This window comes from Argentina anserina, chromosome 7 (assembly GCF_933775445.1).
Source record: "Argentina anserina chromosome 7, drPotAnse1.1, whole genome shotgun sequence".
NCBI lineage: Eukaryota > Viridiplantae > Streptophyta > Magnoliopsida > Rosales > Rosaceae > Argentina > Argentina anserina.
In genome coordinates, this window is record NC_065878.1 from 2,887,920 (window position 1) to 2,906,034 (window position 18,115).

General features: G+C 35.6%; 2 protein-coding genes across 3 annotated transcripts; one reads left to right on the plus strand and one right to left on the minus strand.

The window, feature by feature from the left end:
- Positions 1-1,527: 1,527 nt before the first annotated feature.
- On the plus strand, positions 1,528-7,487 carry LOC126801805 (probable ADP-ribosylation factor GTPase-activating protein AGD11). Of its 2 annotated transcripts, XM_050529266.1 has the most exons (11): positions 1,528-1,755; positions 1,838-1,948; positions 2,042-2,163; positions 2,615-2,695; positions 3,257-3,341; positions 4,610-4,685; positions 4,882-5,045; positions 5,118-5,358; positions 5,862-5,978; positions 6,067-6,162; positions 6,866-7,487. In XM_050529266.1, the coding sequence occupies exons 3-11, from the start codon at positions 2,115-2,117 to the stop codon at positions 7,145-7,147; spliced, it is 1,191 nt and encodes a 396-aa protein (XP_050385223.1). In that variant the 5' UTR covers positions 1,528-1,755; positions 1,838-1,948; positions 2,042-2,114; the 3' UTR covers positions 7,148-7,487. The 2 variants fall into 2 exon arrangements, with proteins under 2 accessions (XP_050385223.1, XP_050385224.1); XM_050529267.1 differs by having other exon boundaries at positions 1,528-1,948.
- A 7,460-nt stretch (positions 7,488-14,947) lies between these two features.
- LOC126801797 (subtilisin-like protease SBT4.3) lies at positions 14,948-17,161 on the minus strand. The gene has a single exon (XM_050529259.1). It carries the CDS (start codon positions 17,159-17,161, stop codon positions 14,948-14,950), a length of 2,214 nt encoding a protein of 737 aa, XP_050385216.1.
- Between the last annotated feature and the right edge of the window lie 954 nt (positions 17,162-18,115).

Genomic DNA, 18,115 nt, shown 5'->3' on the forward strand with positions numbered 1-18,115 from the left:
TCACTGTCATTTGTGAACAGTAATGCGCGACTCCCCAAACTCACCCAATAGTATATAGTAAATTAGCAATTTGGCCGCACTTTGCTGCTGGTTGTGTACACAGTACTTTACCTCCATTTGTTCAATTAAATTATGAGATTTCAAGACTTTACACTTGACCGAATACATGGATTTATATATGGATTCCTATATCTATAAAGCCATGTAATAATGATCAACAACTAACTATGCCTAAAAGGAAACAAATATTGGTGTACGTTTAGTCTACAGATTTAATTATATAACCAAAAGAAACATGAATCATGGTTGCCAAGCTAAGCTTCAATACTGCAGTTTAACGTTTGACGTGCTGTGATCTGTTATACTGTATCTGAAGAAAAAAAAATAGACCACAATCACCGCATCACTTAATTAAAGGTGGTTGCTAGTCAGAGGCAATGAAGGCAATGAATTCTACTAACAGTCGCATCATTGCATCATCACATCCGGAAAAATATGATCAACGAAGCAACTCGATTTAGAAGTATGACTATCAATCAGAAACAATTGAGAAAATAAATGATACTACCTCAAAACTCTGACCCTAAAATCCCTTCTTGCTACCTCTATTTCTGAAATTGATTTGTGGTCTACTATGGATACCGAGGAGAGGGAGAAGGGAGAACATAGCAAGCTTGATTCTAATCAAGAAGCGTGAAACCTAATAGTGATCTACCATTTTTTTCCAAAACCTAATAGTACAGTATTGTAGGAGTGAAATCATACAAAGATGACAACACGTACAAACCCAAAACCTCTTACCTGACTCCCAAACCTTCTACCACCTTCATTTCATAGATCTTTTGAAGAAAAATTACCTAACTAAAAAAAAAGGTTTGACAAAGCCTCCATAAGCTATTTTGGTGTGGTACGCTAGTACATCAACACACATGCAACTGGCGAAAAGGTCATATACGTCATTTCACAAAACCATGACAGCCAAGCAAAAATGCAAAACGACGGGGGCATCCTCATAGAAGCATGTATACGGCCGAGGTCGTAAATGAAAATGTGTGCAAGGGTAAACGTGCCATGAACATTATATGAACAATGAAGCACCCAACTCAAAAATAGTATATAGTAAATAGCGTATCTATCTAATGCTACATGAAATTTGTTATTCTTAGAAACCTAGGCATGGTGTTATTAAATATTAGTCAAATTATGTCACACATTCGACCGAAAAATAGTAAACTATATAACACAAGGCCAATTTTTTTCTGGAATGATACGCCACGACCCACCCACCAACAGGCCTTGTTTTGCCGACCTTGACTTTCCTCTATTATTAAGGCGGGACTTGTTTATTAATTGATCTTAGATTAGTCAAACTTTGAGTTTTTCAGTTTTGTTTTTTTGATGCCAGACTGTTTTTTCAGTTTAGAGGCTTCTTTTCTGTAACCAAAGAAGTTTTATGTGATTTTAGCGATAAAGAAAAGAAGAAAATTGTTTGGTAGTGTATCATATCTTTATAATATTCAATGAAAAATCGCACATAGAATGTGTCAAAAACCCTTTCTATCTTCTTCCCCAATCTCTGTCTTGTCTTTTCACCTAAATCCCATATCAGATGAGATTTTAATATCCTCATTCTTGCCTTACCCACAAATCCTTCTCCCGTTTGCCTCCCTTGTTTTTCCCAATTTGAGCTTCAATCTTTATTATTGTCAACCTTGATTCCCAATCTTCAAGAACCCATCTTGTTTCCTATTCTGGGTAATGATCATCTTGCACAATGTATCAAAAGATTTGTTCTTTTTGTCTCTGACTCCAATTGTTTCGTTATTGTTGGATGCAGAGAAGCAAATTGTGAAGACGCCCTTCTGATTATCCGAGTACAGAAGCCATCTTCAATATAAAAGCCTAGGGTGGATGGCACCCTAATGTTCTTTATCCTATATTTGCATATGTAAGATGGTCCCATTTGAATTTTGTTTGTTATCTCTGTCATGATTGTCTTGTTAGACTTGTTTTTCTTAATCTTTTCACAATTTGAATGCAGAAAAGGTGCTGAAAAACATGGCTGTTTTCATAAGGTAGCACCTGTTTCATGATTTGGTCTGAATTATTGGCAGATGGAGATGGCTGCCCAGCAAGAAAATTCTGGTCACAACAATGTTTCCGGTATAACTACATTGCTTTCGCAGTATTTGAGATCCTTCATTTCATTTGTCTATAACTCTATATTATTAGTTTGTATCTGAATGGTATGAAATGGTTTTATACAGAAAAGCCTAAAAATTGGATGAGGATATATAGATAGTAATTTGATATTGTAAAAGAAGCAAAGATTTTCTGTGGGAGAGTAAGAGATTTCTTTTGAAATAAAAATATGATATAGGTCAGCCTTTTTTAGCAGGAACATGTGTGAATGGGATATATGGTTTTCATGACCTCAACATCTGTGTGCTTCTCTATGTTTTAAAACTGCTTAATATGTACTCTAATTAATGTTGTACTTTTCTGATCTTTATTTTCGTTTCCTATAATAGAAACTTTGATAGTTTCAAACTGTGTTGCACAAGTTGAGTCTGTACTGGAAGGTTGGTAATTATTGAATTGGTTCATTTTGCAGGACAAAGTTCTTGCCTATATGATCTTTTATGTTCAGATGCACCCGGTTGGAGAACCCAAAGTGAACGACGGACATTATCTGGTAAATGATGCAATGTGGCTTGTTCGATGAATCTGTGTCTGTAATATCTGTTTGTATTCTGGTTTGCCAAGCTTTATCTTTCCCTTGGTTAAAGACAGTGCAGATTGATATATATATATATATATATATATATCTATCTATCTCACAATTATTGATTTAAGAGTTCAGTATGCAGTTTGAAACAATGAAGCTTTAAATGGCCATACATATCTTATTAATAGAACAACATATCCAAAGACCTGAATTATATGTCTCGTTGTTTCATGTCCACTTATTGGAAATCAAACAAAAGAATGAACAGAGAATGTCTTGTTGTCTACATAAGATGCTTCCAGCCTTAATAAGACTTGAAGCAGTATTTATAAGTGGATCAAAATTTATGTACAAATTGAATCTCCATCAAGAATGAGCTCTGTTCATCCAAGCACTGCATTTCTACCTAAAATACACTGGTTTTAGAATTTTTTTAGATTTTAATTCTGATCCTGAAGTCTTTAGATCTCTGTGACATTATAATAAGAGCACATTTTATCTTTTTAATTCTTATACTTCATTGAACAGGTCCCCAAGAAAGGCTGGAGATTTTGCTGCATCAATCTGCCAACAAGTCCTGTGCTGATTGTGGATCTCCAGATCCAAAATGGGTGTAAGTGTGGCTATATCTTTTTCTGTCTGCTGTCAATATATTTTATTTTTCCAAGCTTCTTTATCTTAATTTTACTTTTGACTTTATGATGTCTATATTACAATGTGGATGTTGGAAATATACAAATAAGATGTCTATACTCTTTACTCACTATAAGGAAAATGCTTGATGAGTGATGACATGAATTGGTATTGAATGGTTCCTAATGAGTAGTGATGATTGATCTTTACATACAGAAGTATTAGTAATTGTGGTATTGGCTATTCAACCTGATTCGATTAGCATCTGCTGGAATTATTATTACATATATGTTTTTTTATTTTACAATAGTTCCTTGTCAGTTCTGTACTGCCTCTACCACAACCTGTATCTTATAATTGTTTCCAGTTTCAAAGTCTTAACTTCTCTATCTAGCTAACCAATTCAAATGCTAATGTATGCGAAAAGTGCTTGTGAAGAAAAGTGCTAATGATCCATATACACATTTTTTTAATCAGATAAGCATATTCTTCTTTAGGTTTACGTACTTATGATGATAGTGCACGACCACATATAATTATGTAATGGCTATCCTTTTAAGAAGTACCTACCAGATGGCAAGCAGTAGGGACCAGTGTTTTTGATCCCTTGCCCGATCATAAACCTGCAACATATCTAGTACTCTATGGGGATAATTCTTGAAGCTGTTGAGTTCCAGTATACAATTTTTTACGCCAAAAAAATATCAATTTGTGTGTGCAGTTGATCATAACTCCTATTTATATTTGTTAAAACCTACTTTAGTATTTCTTAGGAGGGATATGTTATGAAGTGCTTTCCATTCATTGTTGTTCCTCTTGTTGTCATCATTGGACACCCACCCTACAGAATATCACAGAAATTGAGACTAGTTACATAAACATTTGCAGACTTTATGGCTGTCTTTATACTAATATGATCTTGTCTCCCCTGGCTACTTATAGAACTCAGATGTACACACCTTATTGTTCGGGGGACATAGAACTAGTTATCAAACAGAACTACAAATAATTATGCAATATTCATGCAAATTTGTCTGTCATTTTTTTTCTTCCTTTTTGGAGGGCTACTCCTTTCCTACCCCTCTATATTTCTGGTGATTAGTCATTTGTATTGTTGATGCATTTGGTAAAATAAATATCTTGTCAATAATAAACGTTTGTATTGAATACTTGATGTGCTTTACAATTTGATATGATTCATTTGATTACATGCATTGTGTTTTGAATGTACGAATTGGTTTATGACAGATCTTTAAGCTTTGGAGTATTTATTTGCATCAAGTGTTCTGGTGTACATAGGAGCCTTGGAGTGCATATTTCAAAGGTATGGCTCTGGTCCATGATCCTGTGCTAATTAATAATGCAACCTTGTTGTGGCTTTCAAAATATTTATAAACTGAAGGTTTGACTATTGGAGAAATAAGCTGTTTTGGAGTTTATACAAAAAATAAAAAGTTTGTTCTTGAGTTTACCTTACTAATTCTCTGATGGCATTCTAATTTGATTAAAAAAAAATCTAGGTTGTTTCAGTGAAGCTAGATGAATGGACAGATGAACAAGTTGATGGCCTGGCAAGTATGGGTGGAAATATTACTGTAAACAAGAAGTATGAAGCTTGCATGCCAGCACATGTCCAAAAACCAAAACCAGATGCTTCTATAGAGGAGCGCTTTTATTTTATTAGGTAATTGACATGCTGTACTTTGTATAGAGTTAGTATTCGAAATCAAACAATTAATTATTAGATTACTCTCAGGAGAAAGTATGAGCTGCAAGATTTTCTGAACACAGCCGATCAGTGTCAGATATCCTGTCCTTTCCTCCCTACTCATAAGAGACATTCTTCTAGCAATTCTTCAGGCACTAATTATAGCCAAGACAAGAAACCATATGAAAAGCAACCTACCAGGCATCGTATAGGGAATGCATTTCGTAATAGCTGGGGAAGAAAAGACTCTGATCAGAGGGCTGCAAAGAAGGGCAACTCAATGTCAATGGTAATGATTTTTTCTTTCAATAATTCTATGTTAGTCACAACAATTTTTAGGGCCTTTTCTCTCTGTGGAGTGATTTGATAAGTACTGTACCGTAAGCTACACAAATATTTTGTTTATTAATTAATTAATTAATTTTTAAAAGATATTTTTTTTATTTAAATTATGAGATCAGATCTTTAAATTTTGTTTGACTTAAACATAGAAAAGGCAAGCTTTCTTTTTGTGTAATGCAATATTTCTCAATTTTGATGAATTTTAAGCTCAAAATTTACTTGTGAATGTGCTCGTGTTGAAGTCTTGTATGTACCAATGATGTCCAAAAACTGGAAGATAAAAGAAACGATTATTGACGGCTATGCGTGTATCAACTTTTCAAAATATTATTGTTGTTCAAAATGTGATTATGAATCTTGGATAGAAAGTTTGCACGAGAGACTTGTACTCAAACACATGCATTCAAGATCGACGGGATTGATTCTTACTGCTTCTTGTGTACAATATAGGCAGGTATGGTCGAATTTGTTGGATTAATTAAAGTGAACGTGGTCAGAGGAACAAATCTAGTTGTTCGGGATGTGATGACAAGTGATCCATATGTCATTCTTGCATTAGGTCACCAAGTAAGTTTCTTCTGCTTATAGCTATTATAGATGAGATGGATATAACTTTTGACACTCACAATGAACTCTTCCACAATGTTTGTTGCAGTCAGTGAAGACACGTGTCATAAAGAACAACCTGAATCCAGTGTGGAATGAAAGTCTGATGCTGTCGATTCCTGAACAAATTCCTCCTCTAAAAGTGGTATGTTTTTTTTCATTCAAACATGGATCCTATGTAAACAAACTATGACTAAAACGCATCAAACCAAGTTTTTACCAATTCAAACAGATTCCTGCAAATTCATTTGTTGCTCGTTGAGATTACTAGCTTGTGCAAGCTTGATCCAAGTTAGTTAATGATGTTAGATTCTCTCTCTCTCTCTCTCTCTCTCTCCTTCCTATATGTATGTGTTTTTTTTCTCTAAAGACCCTATGCTTTTGATGGTGTTTCGTGCACCATCAGGACTGGAAAAAACTTACTCTAGTTGTTGTGTAGGTGGTTACTTTCGCAATCTGAGGAAGTTCTTAAACCGAAGAACCCTTTTGATGTTACAGTTAACAGATTTGAAATTAGAAAACAAATAGAATTTCATGATTCATGAACAGTGAATATATCGATCTGTCCTTGCAGACTACTGTTTGATGACAAAGGAAGTCTAATTTAAAAAACCTTAATTGCATTTCTGGGTGTAAAATTGAAATGCTACACTGGGAGTTTTCTCCACTTTCAAGGAGAATACATTGTAAGCATATGCAAAGCTTAACATTTAGCAAGAAACTTGACCATTTTTTGGTGATATATCCTTAGTTATGCAGTATATGAATCAGTCTATATCAACTAGTATTGATGTTTGTATCTTGGTCTGAAATGATATTGCTCAACATATTTGGATGGTTGCATTCAGCTGGTGTATGACAAGGACACATTCACAACTGATGACTATATGGGCGAGGCTGAGATTGACATTCAACCTCTGGTTACCGCTGCTGTAGCCTTTGAGAAGTCTAAAATCAATGAAACGACGCAGCTGGGAAAGTGGATAGCTAGCAAAGATAACACCCTGGTAAAAGATGGTGTCATCAACCTAATAGATGGGAGAGTAAGACAACAGATTGCTCTTAGGCTGCAGAATGTTGAGAGAGGTGTATTGGAGATTGAGCTGGAATGTGTTCCTCTGACTCAATAGCAGACACAGTTAACGAAGCACAAGTGATCATTCTGATGTTAAAATTGCCACTCTCCTTGTAGATATATATGTTGTATGATTGGAAATCGTTATATTCATAGTTCTCTTAAAAGGAGTCTCGGTTGTAGATTCTTGTCGTCTTTGTTTCTCTTTTTCCTGTAGATAAGAATTTTCAGGATTCTTATTGAATGATGCTCAGACGGATTTGTATATTTCTCTTCCTTCTCTTAGTACTATATTTCAAAACACTGTTCAGTTTGGTAGACTTTACAATTTGCCGGCGGACATTGAGACTTGAAACTTGTAAATGAAGCTTGGTGTCTTGTTTCTTAGTTTTGGGTACCCTTCAGCAGGAGTTGATCGACTACTTTGGAATTTGGATGGCAGGATTGGTGCAATTTACATATAAAGATAGCTTTTTTATTTTGAAACTGGGTTCCTAGTTGGGAGGCCATCCCCACGCCTGGTTCTCTTTATTGAATTATAAATAGAATTATACAACGAAGGGGAGATAATACCTTGACCTTGTGCTACAATTCGATTAAGATGTGCTAACCGATTAGCCATATCATTTACTTCTCGGAAGACATGCGAAATCTGAACAGAAGTAAAAAGACGTGATATACGACTTACAATCGGCTACAAGGGCCTCAACATCATGCTGCAAAGCGTATACCATCAGTGATAGGCTGAAGATGCATGCCGAAAGTACCTAGCAAAAGCAAACAGGAACATCCCTGCATCATCTCGGCCTACCACGCCCACACCACCATCCCCTGTATCCGGTCTAATGCTCCCTCAATATTGACTTTGATTCTACCAGATGGAGGAGTAAGCCACCTAGCCTTGGCTCTCTCACTTCTTGAATGCACTTTCGGATGCACCTGCTCGTACTCCTCTAATTTCACACTAATCTCACAAAGTTAAACTAAAATGGGGGCTTAACTTTAGTCTGAACCATACCCTACTTGCAGGTCAAACACTTTTGCCACACTGTACTGCTCCTGATTCCTGTTGCGCCATCTTCTACCGTAGTCGAGTGATTAAGTGGGTTACAAGTCATCAATATAAAACAAAAAAAAACTTGTTGTGCCTCGAAACTGAGCCATCGCGTCCCTCATAGGACATAGAATGTAGGGGCCGAAGTTCGGCGTCGTCTCTCGAGGGTCGAGCACAAGTGTTCGATGAAATGTCTCAGAGAGATTTTGGCCTTTACCCACAAACCCTGCCCTGCGGTTTGCATCTTTTAAGCAACAAATTATCGTTGGAATGTGAAGCCACGTACACCCTTTCTTGGAGACGTGCAGGAGGGTTTCTTCCTTGGTGGACGAATAAGTCTATTCTACTTAGAACATAAAGGCCAATTTGCACCTCAAACTTGGCTGAAATTGTCAATTTGCACACCGAACTTGCATTTGAGTCAATTTACCTCCTAAACTTGGTAAAATTGCCGATTTACACCCCGAACTTGTATTTGAGTCAATTTATCTCCTAAACTTGGTAAAAATTGCCGATTTGCATCCCATCTGTTAAATTTAACTGTTTTATCCAATTTTGCGTCACATGTCATGCATTTAAGGGGTAATATTGTCATTATATATTTATTCATATTGAATAATGAAATAAATTAATAAAATTACTTAAGAGGAACACTTGCTACAATGTTTGTTTTTTCGAAACATGTTATTTATTTATATATTTATTATTTTATGTGATATGGTATGTTAAAAGATATTAGAAAAAATATAAATAAATAAATACATTGAAAATTAAAAATAAATGTGTGTTCCGAGAGAATTACTATTCTACCATTGTGTGTGTTTTAGCCTTATTAGGTTTTCTGTTAGAGATAGATTCACATCTCTGTAATAGATTAGGACTCTGAATCCTACGGGATTGTGGTTATGTAATGCCTATATATTGGCCTCATTATCAATCAATAAACGGTTACGTTCTGTTCTATTACGTCGTTATTATTCTCATTTTGTTCATCCTCCAACAATGTGTACATATAAAAATATATTTATACACAACACATTATATTTGAATGGGTGTGTATATTGAATATATAATTCAAGGTAGGGTTAAGTAGGTAGAAAAAAAGATGTAAATAAATAATTTGATTAACAAAATAATCTTCATTTTAAAGAATATTTTTATTTGTTTTTAAGAAAAATATAAATATATAATGACAATACTACCCCTTAAATGCATGACATGTGACACAAAATTGGATAGAAACAGTTAAATTTAATGGATGGGGTGCAAATCGGCAATTTTTACCAAGTTTAGGAGGTAAATTGACTCAAATACAAGTTCGGGGTGTAAATCGGCAATTTTTACCAAGTTTAGGAGGTAAATTGACTCAAATGCAAGTTCGGGGTGCAAATTGGCAATTTCAGCAAACTTTGGGTGCAAATCGGCATTTATGCCGAACATAAATTACAAAATAACATTTGTAACTTTTTGACACCCTTATGAATGCTAATTGTAAAGGGGGTGTTATTGGTGCACCAATAGCTGTCATTGAAGGGGAAAATTGCGATCCTTTGGGGGAACTGTGTCAGAGCTACAGCTACAGACAATTTTGGTTATCTCGGAAAAGTGATAAGTCTCATCAAGCAACTTATAGAGCAACTTTAGGTAATCTTACTTGGAAGCTTTTCATAGTTCAGGATTGACATGTTCAGATCCAAAAGAAAGTTCACCAAGGAAAAATTCATGATGCCTTAAGCTTTAGTCATAAGATATGATTTGATTGCTGCTAAAGACCTATCATGCTTTAATATATGCAGCTGCACCAGCTGCGAGCATCAAGACATGTATGGAGGTTTGGATAGCATACTGATTTCTATAGAACTCCGGTATTCGGCTATACCTGTGATAGGAGCAGCAGGCAAATAAGCAACCGAATTATATACCCCTGGGGCAGCCATGGTAAACTCTGAATAGGTACATGTGTAGAGAGGAAGGGACAACAGGTCGGTGCAGCTGGATCTTTGATGTCCTCACTCTTTGGTGTGCTGGCTCAAGAAATTTTGCTGGAGTTCATGTAGAACTGTAGCCTGGTAACTTAAATATCTGCAGGTAGGGTGTAACGTGCTATAAGCACATTTAAACCAAAATGAGGCCTGATAGCCCCAAATTCCAAAACCAAGAAGGTAAACGTAAGCATAAGAAGAAGCTTAGACATTCTATAAGAGTGGGGACGACAAAAGAAAATAGAATAGCTCCATGCTTAGCCATTGTTTTTCATCGATGCTCTCTAGTGAAGAGTACTTTATACTGAGATTTTATCGCAGTATCACACCTCCATTATGCATTGAGATTTATTTCCTGTAACTTATGATGCATCTATGGCATTGTAATAAACTTGAAAATGATTTTGTTCCTTAATAGCAATTCAAAATTTCATATTGTCTATTCCATATTTCCATCTGTATAAGAATGTCCAGATTAGCCTCGATAATTTGATTAATTTCTAAGAATGTTTTGATCCCTGGATTTAGCTATAGTGCAATAAGAAAGTATGCATATATTACTATGAGCTTGCTTTTACATAAGAGAAGGCCATATACATACAATAAATTGTTACAAATTCTGCTTTGCTGGTGATTATTTTCTTTGCATAGTGTACTTTAGCAGATTCTATATGTTGACTCAAATGTCACCCTCAAGTATAAGGGTCAAGTTATAGTGTAGTGAGATTGTGAGTATGGGATGTCATACCCATTTGATTGGAAAAACCTTCTCTAACTAGGAGGACCTAAGAGATGCTAGAAGAATATGCAAATGTACAAGTCACATATCAAGGCTCACAAGTGAACCCAAATTCATGGTGGATATATGCAAGATGGTGTAGTGATTTAAATTTGTTTCGGATGTGGAGTTAATTCTAAAAACTAAATGACCACTTAAAATGTAAACTAGGTTATATTAAACAAGATGTGATGAAATGGATGAGATTTAGGACTAGGTTTCCACCTCTATCTTCTCTTGTGAACAATGATGCTATTAAATTGAATGATGCCACTCTAACTAGCCAATTTCTCTCCTTGTATCCCTCTCGGGTATGACAAGGGACAATCTATTTTGTTGGTATCAAGCAACTCCTCTCGGGTGTAGTACTTAACTACTCAAGTCATGCATATGAATCCGGTTAAGTATCAAATTCATTACCCTAAGTGCATAAAGTTTGGAGATGAAGAAATCATGCATACCAACCATGCTTATCTCTAAGTGATTGTAGTTCACAACTCTAACATGCACATATGATATGCTATCATGCTTCAAACAACTAAGGTTAATCAAGCCTTAATCATTCATCATATCATGACAAACAATCACACACAAATTGATTAAGTTTAAGTATGAATGATCAACTTTTGAACTAGCATATTAGAATGCTAATAAAAAGTGCATCAAACAAAATATTTATATCAATGTCATACAAGATTGGCTAGGACTTTCACTCTAGCCCCGACAAATTAACTACTCACTCATAACCAAATACACAAGCTTCACCATGTTTATGAACATCAAAGTAAAGAGAGAGTAGAGAGGTGACTACTGAATCTCAAGTTGAGGATGATGTGGATGAACTCATGGAGATCTTGACATGGTGGTGATGAAGATTCTCAAATGATGCTAGACTCATCTTCCTCCTTGCTTGATGATGGTGTATGAAAAATAGTGGATGATGAAACTTGGTGTTTTTAGAATGAGATGGGTAGATGGAAATGTTCTCTTCCTCATTTTCTTTTGGTTGGTGGTCGAAATGGTGTGTATGAAGATGATGGTGATGGAGGTTTTTATAGAGGAGAATGGTGGAGGAAAAAGTATAGAAAGTGAGAGATAATGGTGTAGTGAGTGGGGTGGTTAGTTATAAAGAATTGGGTGATCATGAAAGGAATTGGGTGATCATGGAGAAAGTGAGTAATCATGGAAGGAAATGAGTGATAAAAGAGGAAGTGAGTGATCATGGAAGGAAGTGGGTGATCATGAAGAAGTGGGTGATCATAGAAGAAGTGTGTGATGGTTATGTAATGATGGACCTAGAGGTGATGATTACACCCAAAATCAAATCAGATTTTTGCATAATATAGGTGTGGATTTTTGGATAATGGGGAGCCATGATTTTGTGAGAAAGAGAGAAAAGTGGTGTAGTCAAATCTAAACTAAAAAGATGAGATCTAGTTGTGATAGAACAATGTGTTACTCCTCCATAAAATTAGCCGGAAAATGCATGGCACCACCAAAAGTGGTGGTGCTCCGCCATAATAGTACCGCTAAAAGTGTTCGTACTTGGAAAATTGCCGGAATTTCACATTTTTCTCTTCTTGTCAAAATATTTTACAAAATATGGAAATGAATTAGTCTAAATTAAATTAAGCACACATAATAAGTAAATTTCATATTTTAAGACATTAGAATATTTGAGAATTATGATCCAACACTATCTTAAACTGCCAAACCACAAATAGCTAGATTGCAATCCAACAACAGATGCTTAGCTGGGACGAACTAATTAACAACTTACGTATTTGCATATCAAACCCATTATTAGCAATTATGTGTGCACACTCCACTCATCCTTCCTCAGACAACGATAACTAAATTCTAAACTCTGGAGTTGTTAAATATCATTTAAATAGACTTTAATGGTCGGTAGTGTGATTAAGAAATATACATATAGTTAGATTCATAAAGGGAACTTGCCTCGTTTCTTTTTCTCCTCTTTAATAGGTTGATTTGAATTCTTCAGGTCTATGTGCGACTTTCTGATGGATTTAGGTGCCTGGAGTAGTAAAGAGTCATACCATATACACACACCCCACATTGTTATGTAATGCAACACAAACATATGAATTTCATAACATGAACTTGTAATTTTATCAAATTTAGCTCTTTGATCAAGTTATCTTAGCAACATGAGTATGTACTTTTATCTAGTGTTTTGATATATGGCAGACAATGAGGTTTAAGACTATGAAGGTAAAAAAAAATTGTAGTAAAATTCATTTATATGTCATTCGTATCCGTAATATGAACTATATATATATGTATATATCAGTTGCTATCTAGACTGAAATTTCATTCTGAAATTACAGAGTGAATTTCATAGTGAAGTTTCAATTTTGGTACACTTTTCGGTCAAATTTCATCTCTACAAAGTTTCATCTAATTTGACAATTGTTTGAGCTTTGAAAATTGAGATTTACACGAACGGTTCATGTTGAACAGTTTTAAATTCATTCATTGATTTAATCTAATTTCAATACCTTAACGATGTCCGAATTGGATGAATTTTGTATAGATGATCTTAAATAACATAATTAAATATTAAATTACTTATGGTGAAAAAGTTTGACCGAAAAGTGTGCCAAAATTAGAACTCCACTATTTAATTTCAGAGTGAAGCTTCACTTTGGATAGAGACTGTATATATATATATATATATATCTAAAAGTATAGGAGAGTAATAACAATAGACAATCACACAAAAACAATCACACATAGACAGTATTTTTCACTACAGTGGAAACCAAAACTCTTGGTAAAAAACCACTGCGGGACTTTAACGCAGTCCACACGAAACTTTCACTAAGAATGAGATTTACAATAATCTTCCTCAAGTAGAGTCTCCCAAGAGATCTCTTTATAAGCCAACAAGACTAACTTGATTCACAAAATTATATTCTAAATTTCATTCATAGGTCAGCAACTCCTTGCTGTAGAAAGTACCAAATGCACCTGCATAAAACAGTTGATCTCAATGAGATAATACACAGGTTATTCTCAATCTAAGATTGAAGAGAAGAATTGTACTAGTTCTCAGAATCGTATTCAGTCGACATAGATGCAGACATCTTGCACCATCAGACATGTATACTAAGAAAAAATATTCTCTCTCTCACATTCATCAGTTACAGCAATGATGTATATATAGTCAGAAAACTATTTCAGTATAGATCTCATTTCACGCCATAAAACATGGATCGGTATATATATATGGCATGATAAAAAGTCATACTAGAATGATTTCAAAAACAGCACAAACTAATTAAGAGATATCAATGCAGAAATTCAAATATATGCAGTAAATAACCTTACCAAACCAAGTCTCCTAATTCGACTAGGAGACATATGTGGAATTGACAAATACCATCAATATCTCAAATTTCCGACGTTAGTTATACAGTATTTGACATATCTATATAGTCTATGTCACTGATATCTACAAGATACTTAACCCCTTCTGGTCCTCTCAGTAAGTGAATGCACCCTAAACCCTCTATCTGTTCTCTACTATTTTTAGTATTTTAGCAATTTAGAGAAGAATATATCGATCAGCAAGCTTTTCTGAGATCAAAAGTTATCTTTTATGTCTGTACTTCCATTAGAAGGTTTTATTATAAGAGCTGTATTTAGATGCTTTGATAGTTATATTTAAATTGAATTTATGCAGAGAAACTTTAGGTAGGCTTACTTGATTTTGCTCTGATACAATGCCTGGGAAAGAACTATAACCTAAACAAGGTCACATTCATATTCATATGCAGATTTGAACCTCGGTCTGTGATTAGTATTTGGTCCAAAGCCTTGAATTCATTAGCAAATTTTTCCTTGATTTGATTATATCTATAGCTGCCCAACTCAATACAGCGAGAGAAAATTTTCAACCATTGACAGATAACCCTAACTAAACGATATTAATGCATGCATTTTTCATTTTCTCATAAACAATGTTGGACCAGACTTTCAATTCAATATTTGTTTATTTTGCAAATATGCTTGGACTCATAGATTATTGTGGATTACAATTGGACTTCTAACGCTATGAATTCCATCAGACCACACCAACAATGCAGTCACATGTGAGTGTTGTTCGTTTGACAAACCTTTTCCAACAGCGGTCAGGGTAAAAGTCTTCTCTTCATTCAAAGACTTGAAGGAGAGAACTTCAGGCTCCACTTTGATGTCTACTTGAGTGGAGTTGGCCAAAATTTTGGCATTGTAAGTTGAGTTTGCAGGGCCAACATTCTTGACTGTTCTGTGAAATTTGACGGAAAAAGATTTGTTTGGTGCGACAACGGCTGCTAGTGAAGGGTAATTGTGATCCTGTAAAGATCCTTTGTCAGAGCCTGTAGAGCAAGTGCTGTTATCTCCTGATATAAGTCTGACATCAGTCTGGTTTAAGACCAAGCAGAGCAAATTTATGTAATCTTGCTTAAAAGCTTCATACACAAGCCCCGGGTCTATAGCTTGGACAGGATTGATATGTCCAGATCCATATGCAAATTCACCAGCCGCATTGTAACTAGTTTGAGCAGCGTTCATGGGAGATGCTGTAGTCATAAGAGATGATTTGATGGCCGCCGGAGACCAATCAGGATGGAATGTCTTAACATATGCAGCTGCACCAGCCACGTGCGGGCAGGCCATGGAGGTTCCAGACAGTATATTATAGTTTACATGCCTTGTGTCGTCAGAACTCTCTGTAATGGAAGCAGTAGGTGAGAATGCAGCCAGAATAGTTATCCCTGGGGCGCTTATATCTGGCTTAATAATTTCTGGTAGAATTGAATTTGGTCCACGTGAAGAGAAGGAAGCAACAAGCGGTGCAGCAGCATCCCTTTCGACTTCACTTCTTTGTAAGTTTACTTGAGCATCTTTTGTGGAGTTCTTGTAATAGGACTTGATCACATTAAACTTTTTGTCACTAAAAGTTGTTGCAGGAAAGGGTAAAATTTGAGAATCATCATCCCAATCAACTTTCAAAATAGAGCCAACTGCTCCAGAACGATATGCCTCATCAACTCCATAAGCCAGGTCACATAACACAACTTTTCCCTTAACTAAACCACTCTCTAAGCAGCCATCTTGACAGCTTGCAGCTGCGATCTCAGAGCATTGCCTTGAAGCATCTTTTCCATATATCAGAGGAAAGCTTGTCCCATTTAATCTGAAAGTGTTCACTGAAGCCCCAACTAGTGTTTTGCCATTTCCCAGGATAACCTTGTCAATGATTCTACGATCACTACTGCTCGCTGCTGCTGTAAGTATCCATGGTGCTACACTTGCAACTTTTGATGCAGTAGGACCACTGTTACCTGCAGAATTTGATGTAAGTATCCCCTTTGTCATTGCATGAAAAGCACCGATAGCAATAGGGTCATTCTGTAATAAAGCTACATCTGGGCTTCCTAATGAAATTGTAATGATATCAACTCCATCTGCAATAGCATCATCAAAAGCAGCCAATATAGCATCTGTAGGGCACCCTTCAATACCACAGACTTTATACGCAGCAATCCTCGCTGAGGGAACACCTCCTCTTGCAGTACCTTGTGCTAGTCCATAAAAGCTCACATCATTTACAGTGTTCCCTGCTGCAGTTGAGGCTGTGTGTGTTCCATGGCCTTCATCATCTCTTGCAGAATCGTATAGTGAACCATAAAACCGAGCTCCAATTAGTTTCTTGTTGCAAGTGAAATTTTTGCCACCTTCACAAGCACCTTTCCATTTCTTAGGAGGAGGGCCAAAACCATGATCTTTAAAGCTCTCAGATTCTGGCCAAATTCCAGTGTCAATGACACCAATAATGGTGTCACTCTCAACACTTCTATTTCGTTTTGTTTTCCCATTAAGACCGACAAAGTCCCAAGATCTTGTTGTCTGAGGCTGGAGAAGTCTGTTGGGAAAGACAGAGACTACTTCCTTCATGTTAGCAAGCCTCTCTTTTTCCTGGTCAGTGAGCTTTGCAGCAAATCCACTGAAACTCCTTTTGTAACTTCTTGTCAAGATCTTTGCAGCAAAGTTGCTCTCCACAACTTTTTCAAGTAAACCAAGGTGGTGAGACATAGGTGAGTACACCTTATTATCAGGCAGTGAACCTAGGTATACAATATGGACCTTTCTTTCCTCATCGATGGCTTCGCACAAGAAAAAGCTCAAGCTTAGTATAAGAGTGGTGAGAATATAAGAATATAGGATAGCTTCATGCTTAGCCATCGATTTTTATTGATGCTCTAAAAAGTTGCTAGTGAAGAGTGCTTTATACTGGGATTATTTACCCAGTAGCACATCTTTATCATGCATCCAGATTTATTTCCTTTGACTTATGATGCATCTTTGGTATTGTTGTAATCCTGAAAATGATTTTATTTCCTTTACAACAATTCAAATTCATATTGTCCATTCCTTCAAGATGGTCCAGATTAGCTTGATAATTCTACACATTAATCTGGATCCCAGGATTTATTGTTTGCATATATAGCTATAAACTTGCTAGTTCTTGAAAGAAGGCTATATGCATACATATTCTGATTTTTTTTTTTTGCCAAATTAAGAGGGCCTTGATTTCATCATCTTTGTCTTTGCTGATTCCATCTTAAGCTGTCAAACCACAATTAGATAAATTTCCAACTACAGACTTTTAGCTTGCATGGACTAACAAATTACAAATTCACATTTCAAACCAATTATTTAACAACCATTTATGCACTTTCTCAATTCTTTCTTTAATAAAAAAATCCACAAGTGAATTCTCCATTGTTGAGTGTTTAATATTGTTTGATAGACTAGAATGGTCAGTAGCTAATGTGATTAAGAACTGTACAGTTATATACAGTAAAAATCTGACAGGGAACTCTTTTCTTATCTAAAGGAGAATTTATTAGCTCAAATATACATCTCTTTTGGTTATAATTATTTAGTGTGATCTGCAATATGCGGGTATAGTAATTCGCATTCATCAGGTGTGTGGTAAGCCTCAGGGTTCTGATGAATTTAGGTTTATGTGCCATATATTATATATACACACCTAACATTGTTATGTGATGCAAGTTCTGATTTGTTATGTTATGCAAGTTCATGATATGCGTATGTTTTTCTGACTGTTATACCAGCAAATTCAAGAAAAGCCTTCTTAGAACAAAACGTTTCTGTCTTTAAAGGATCACAGCC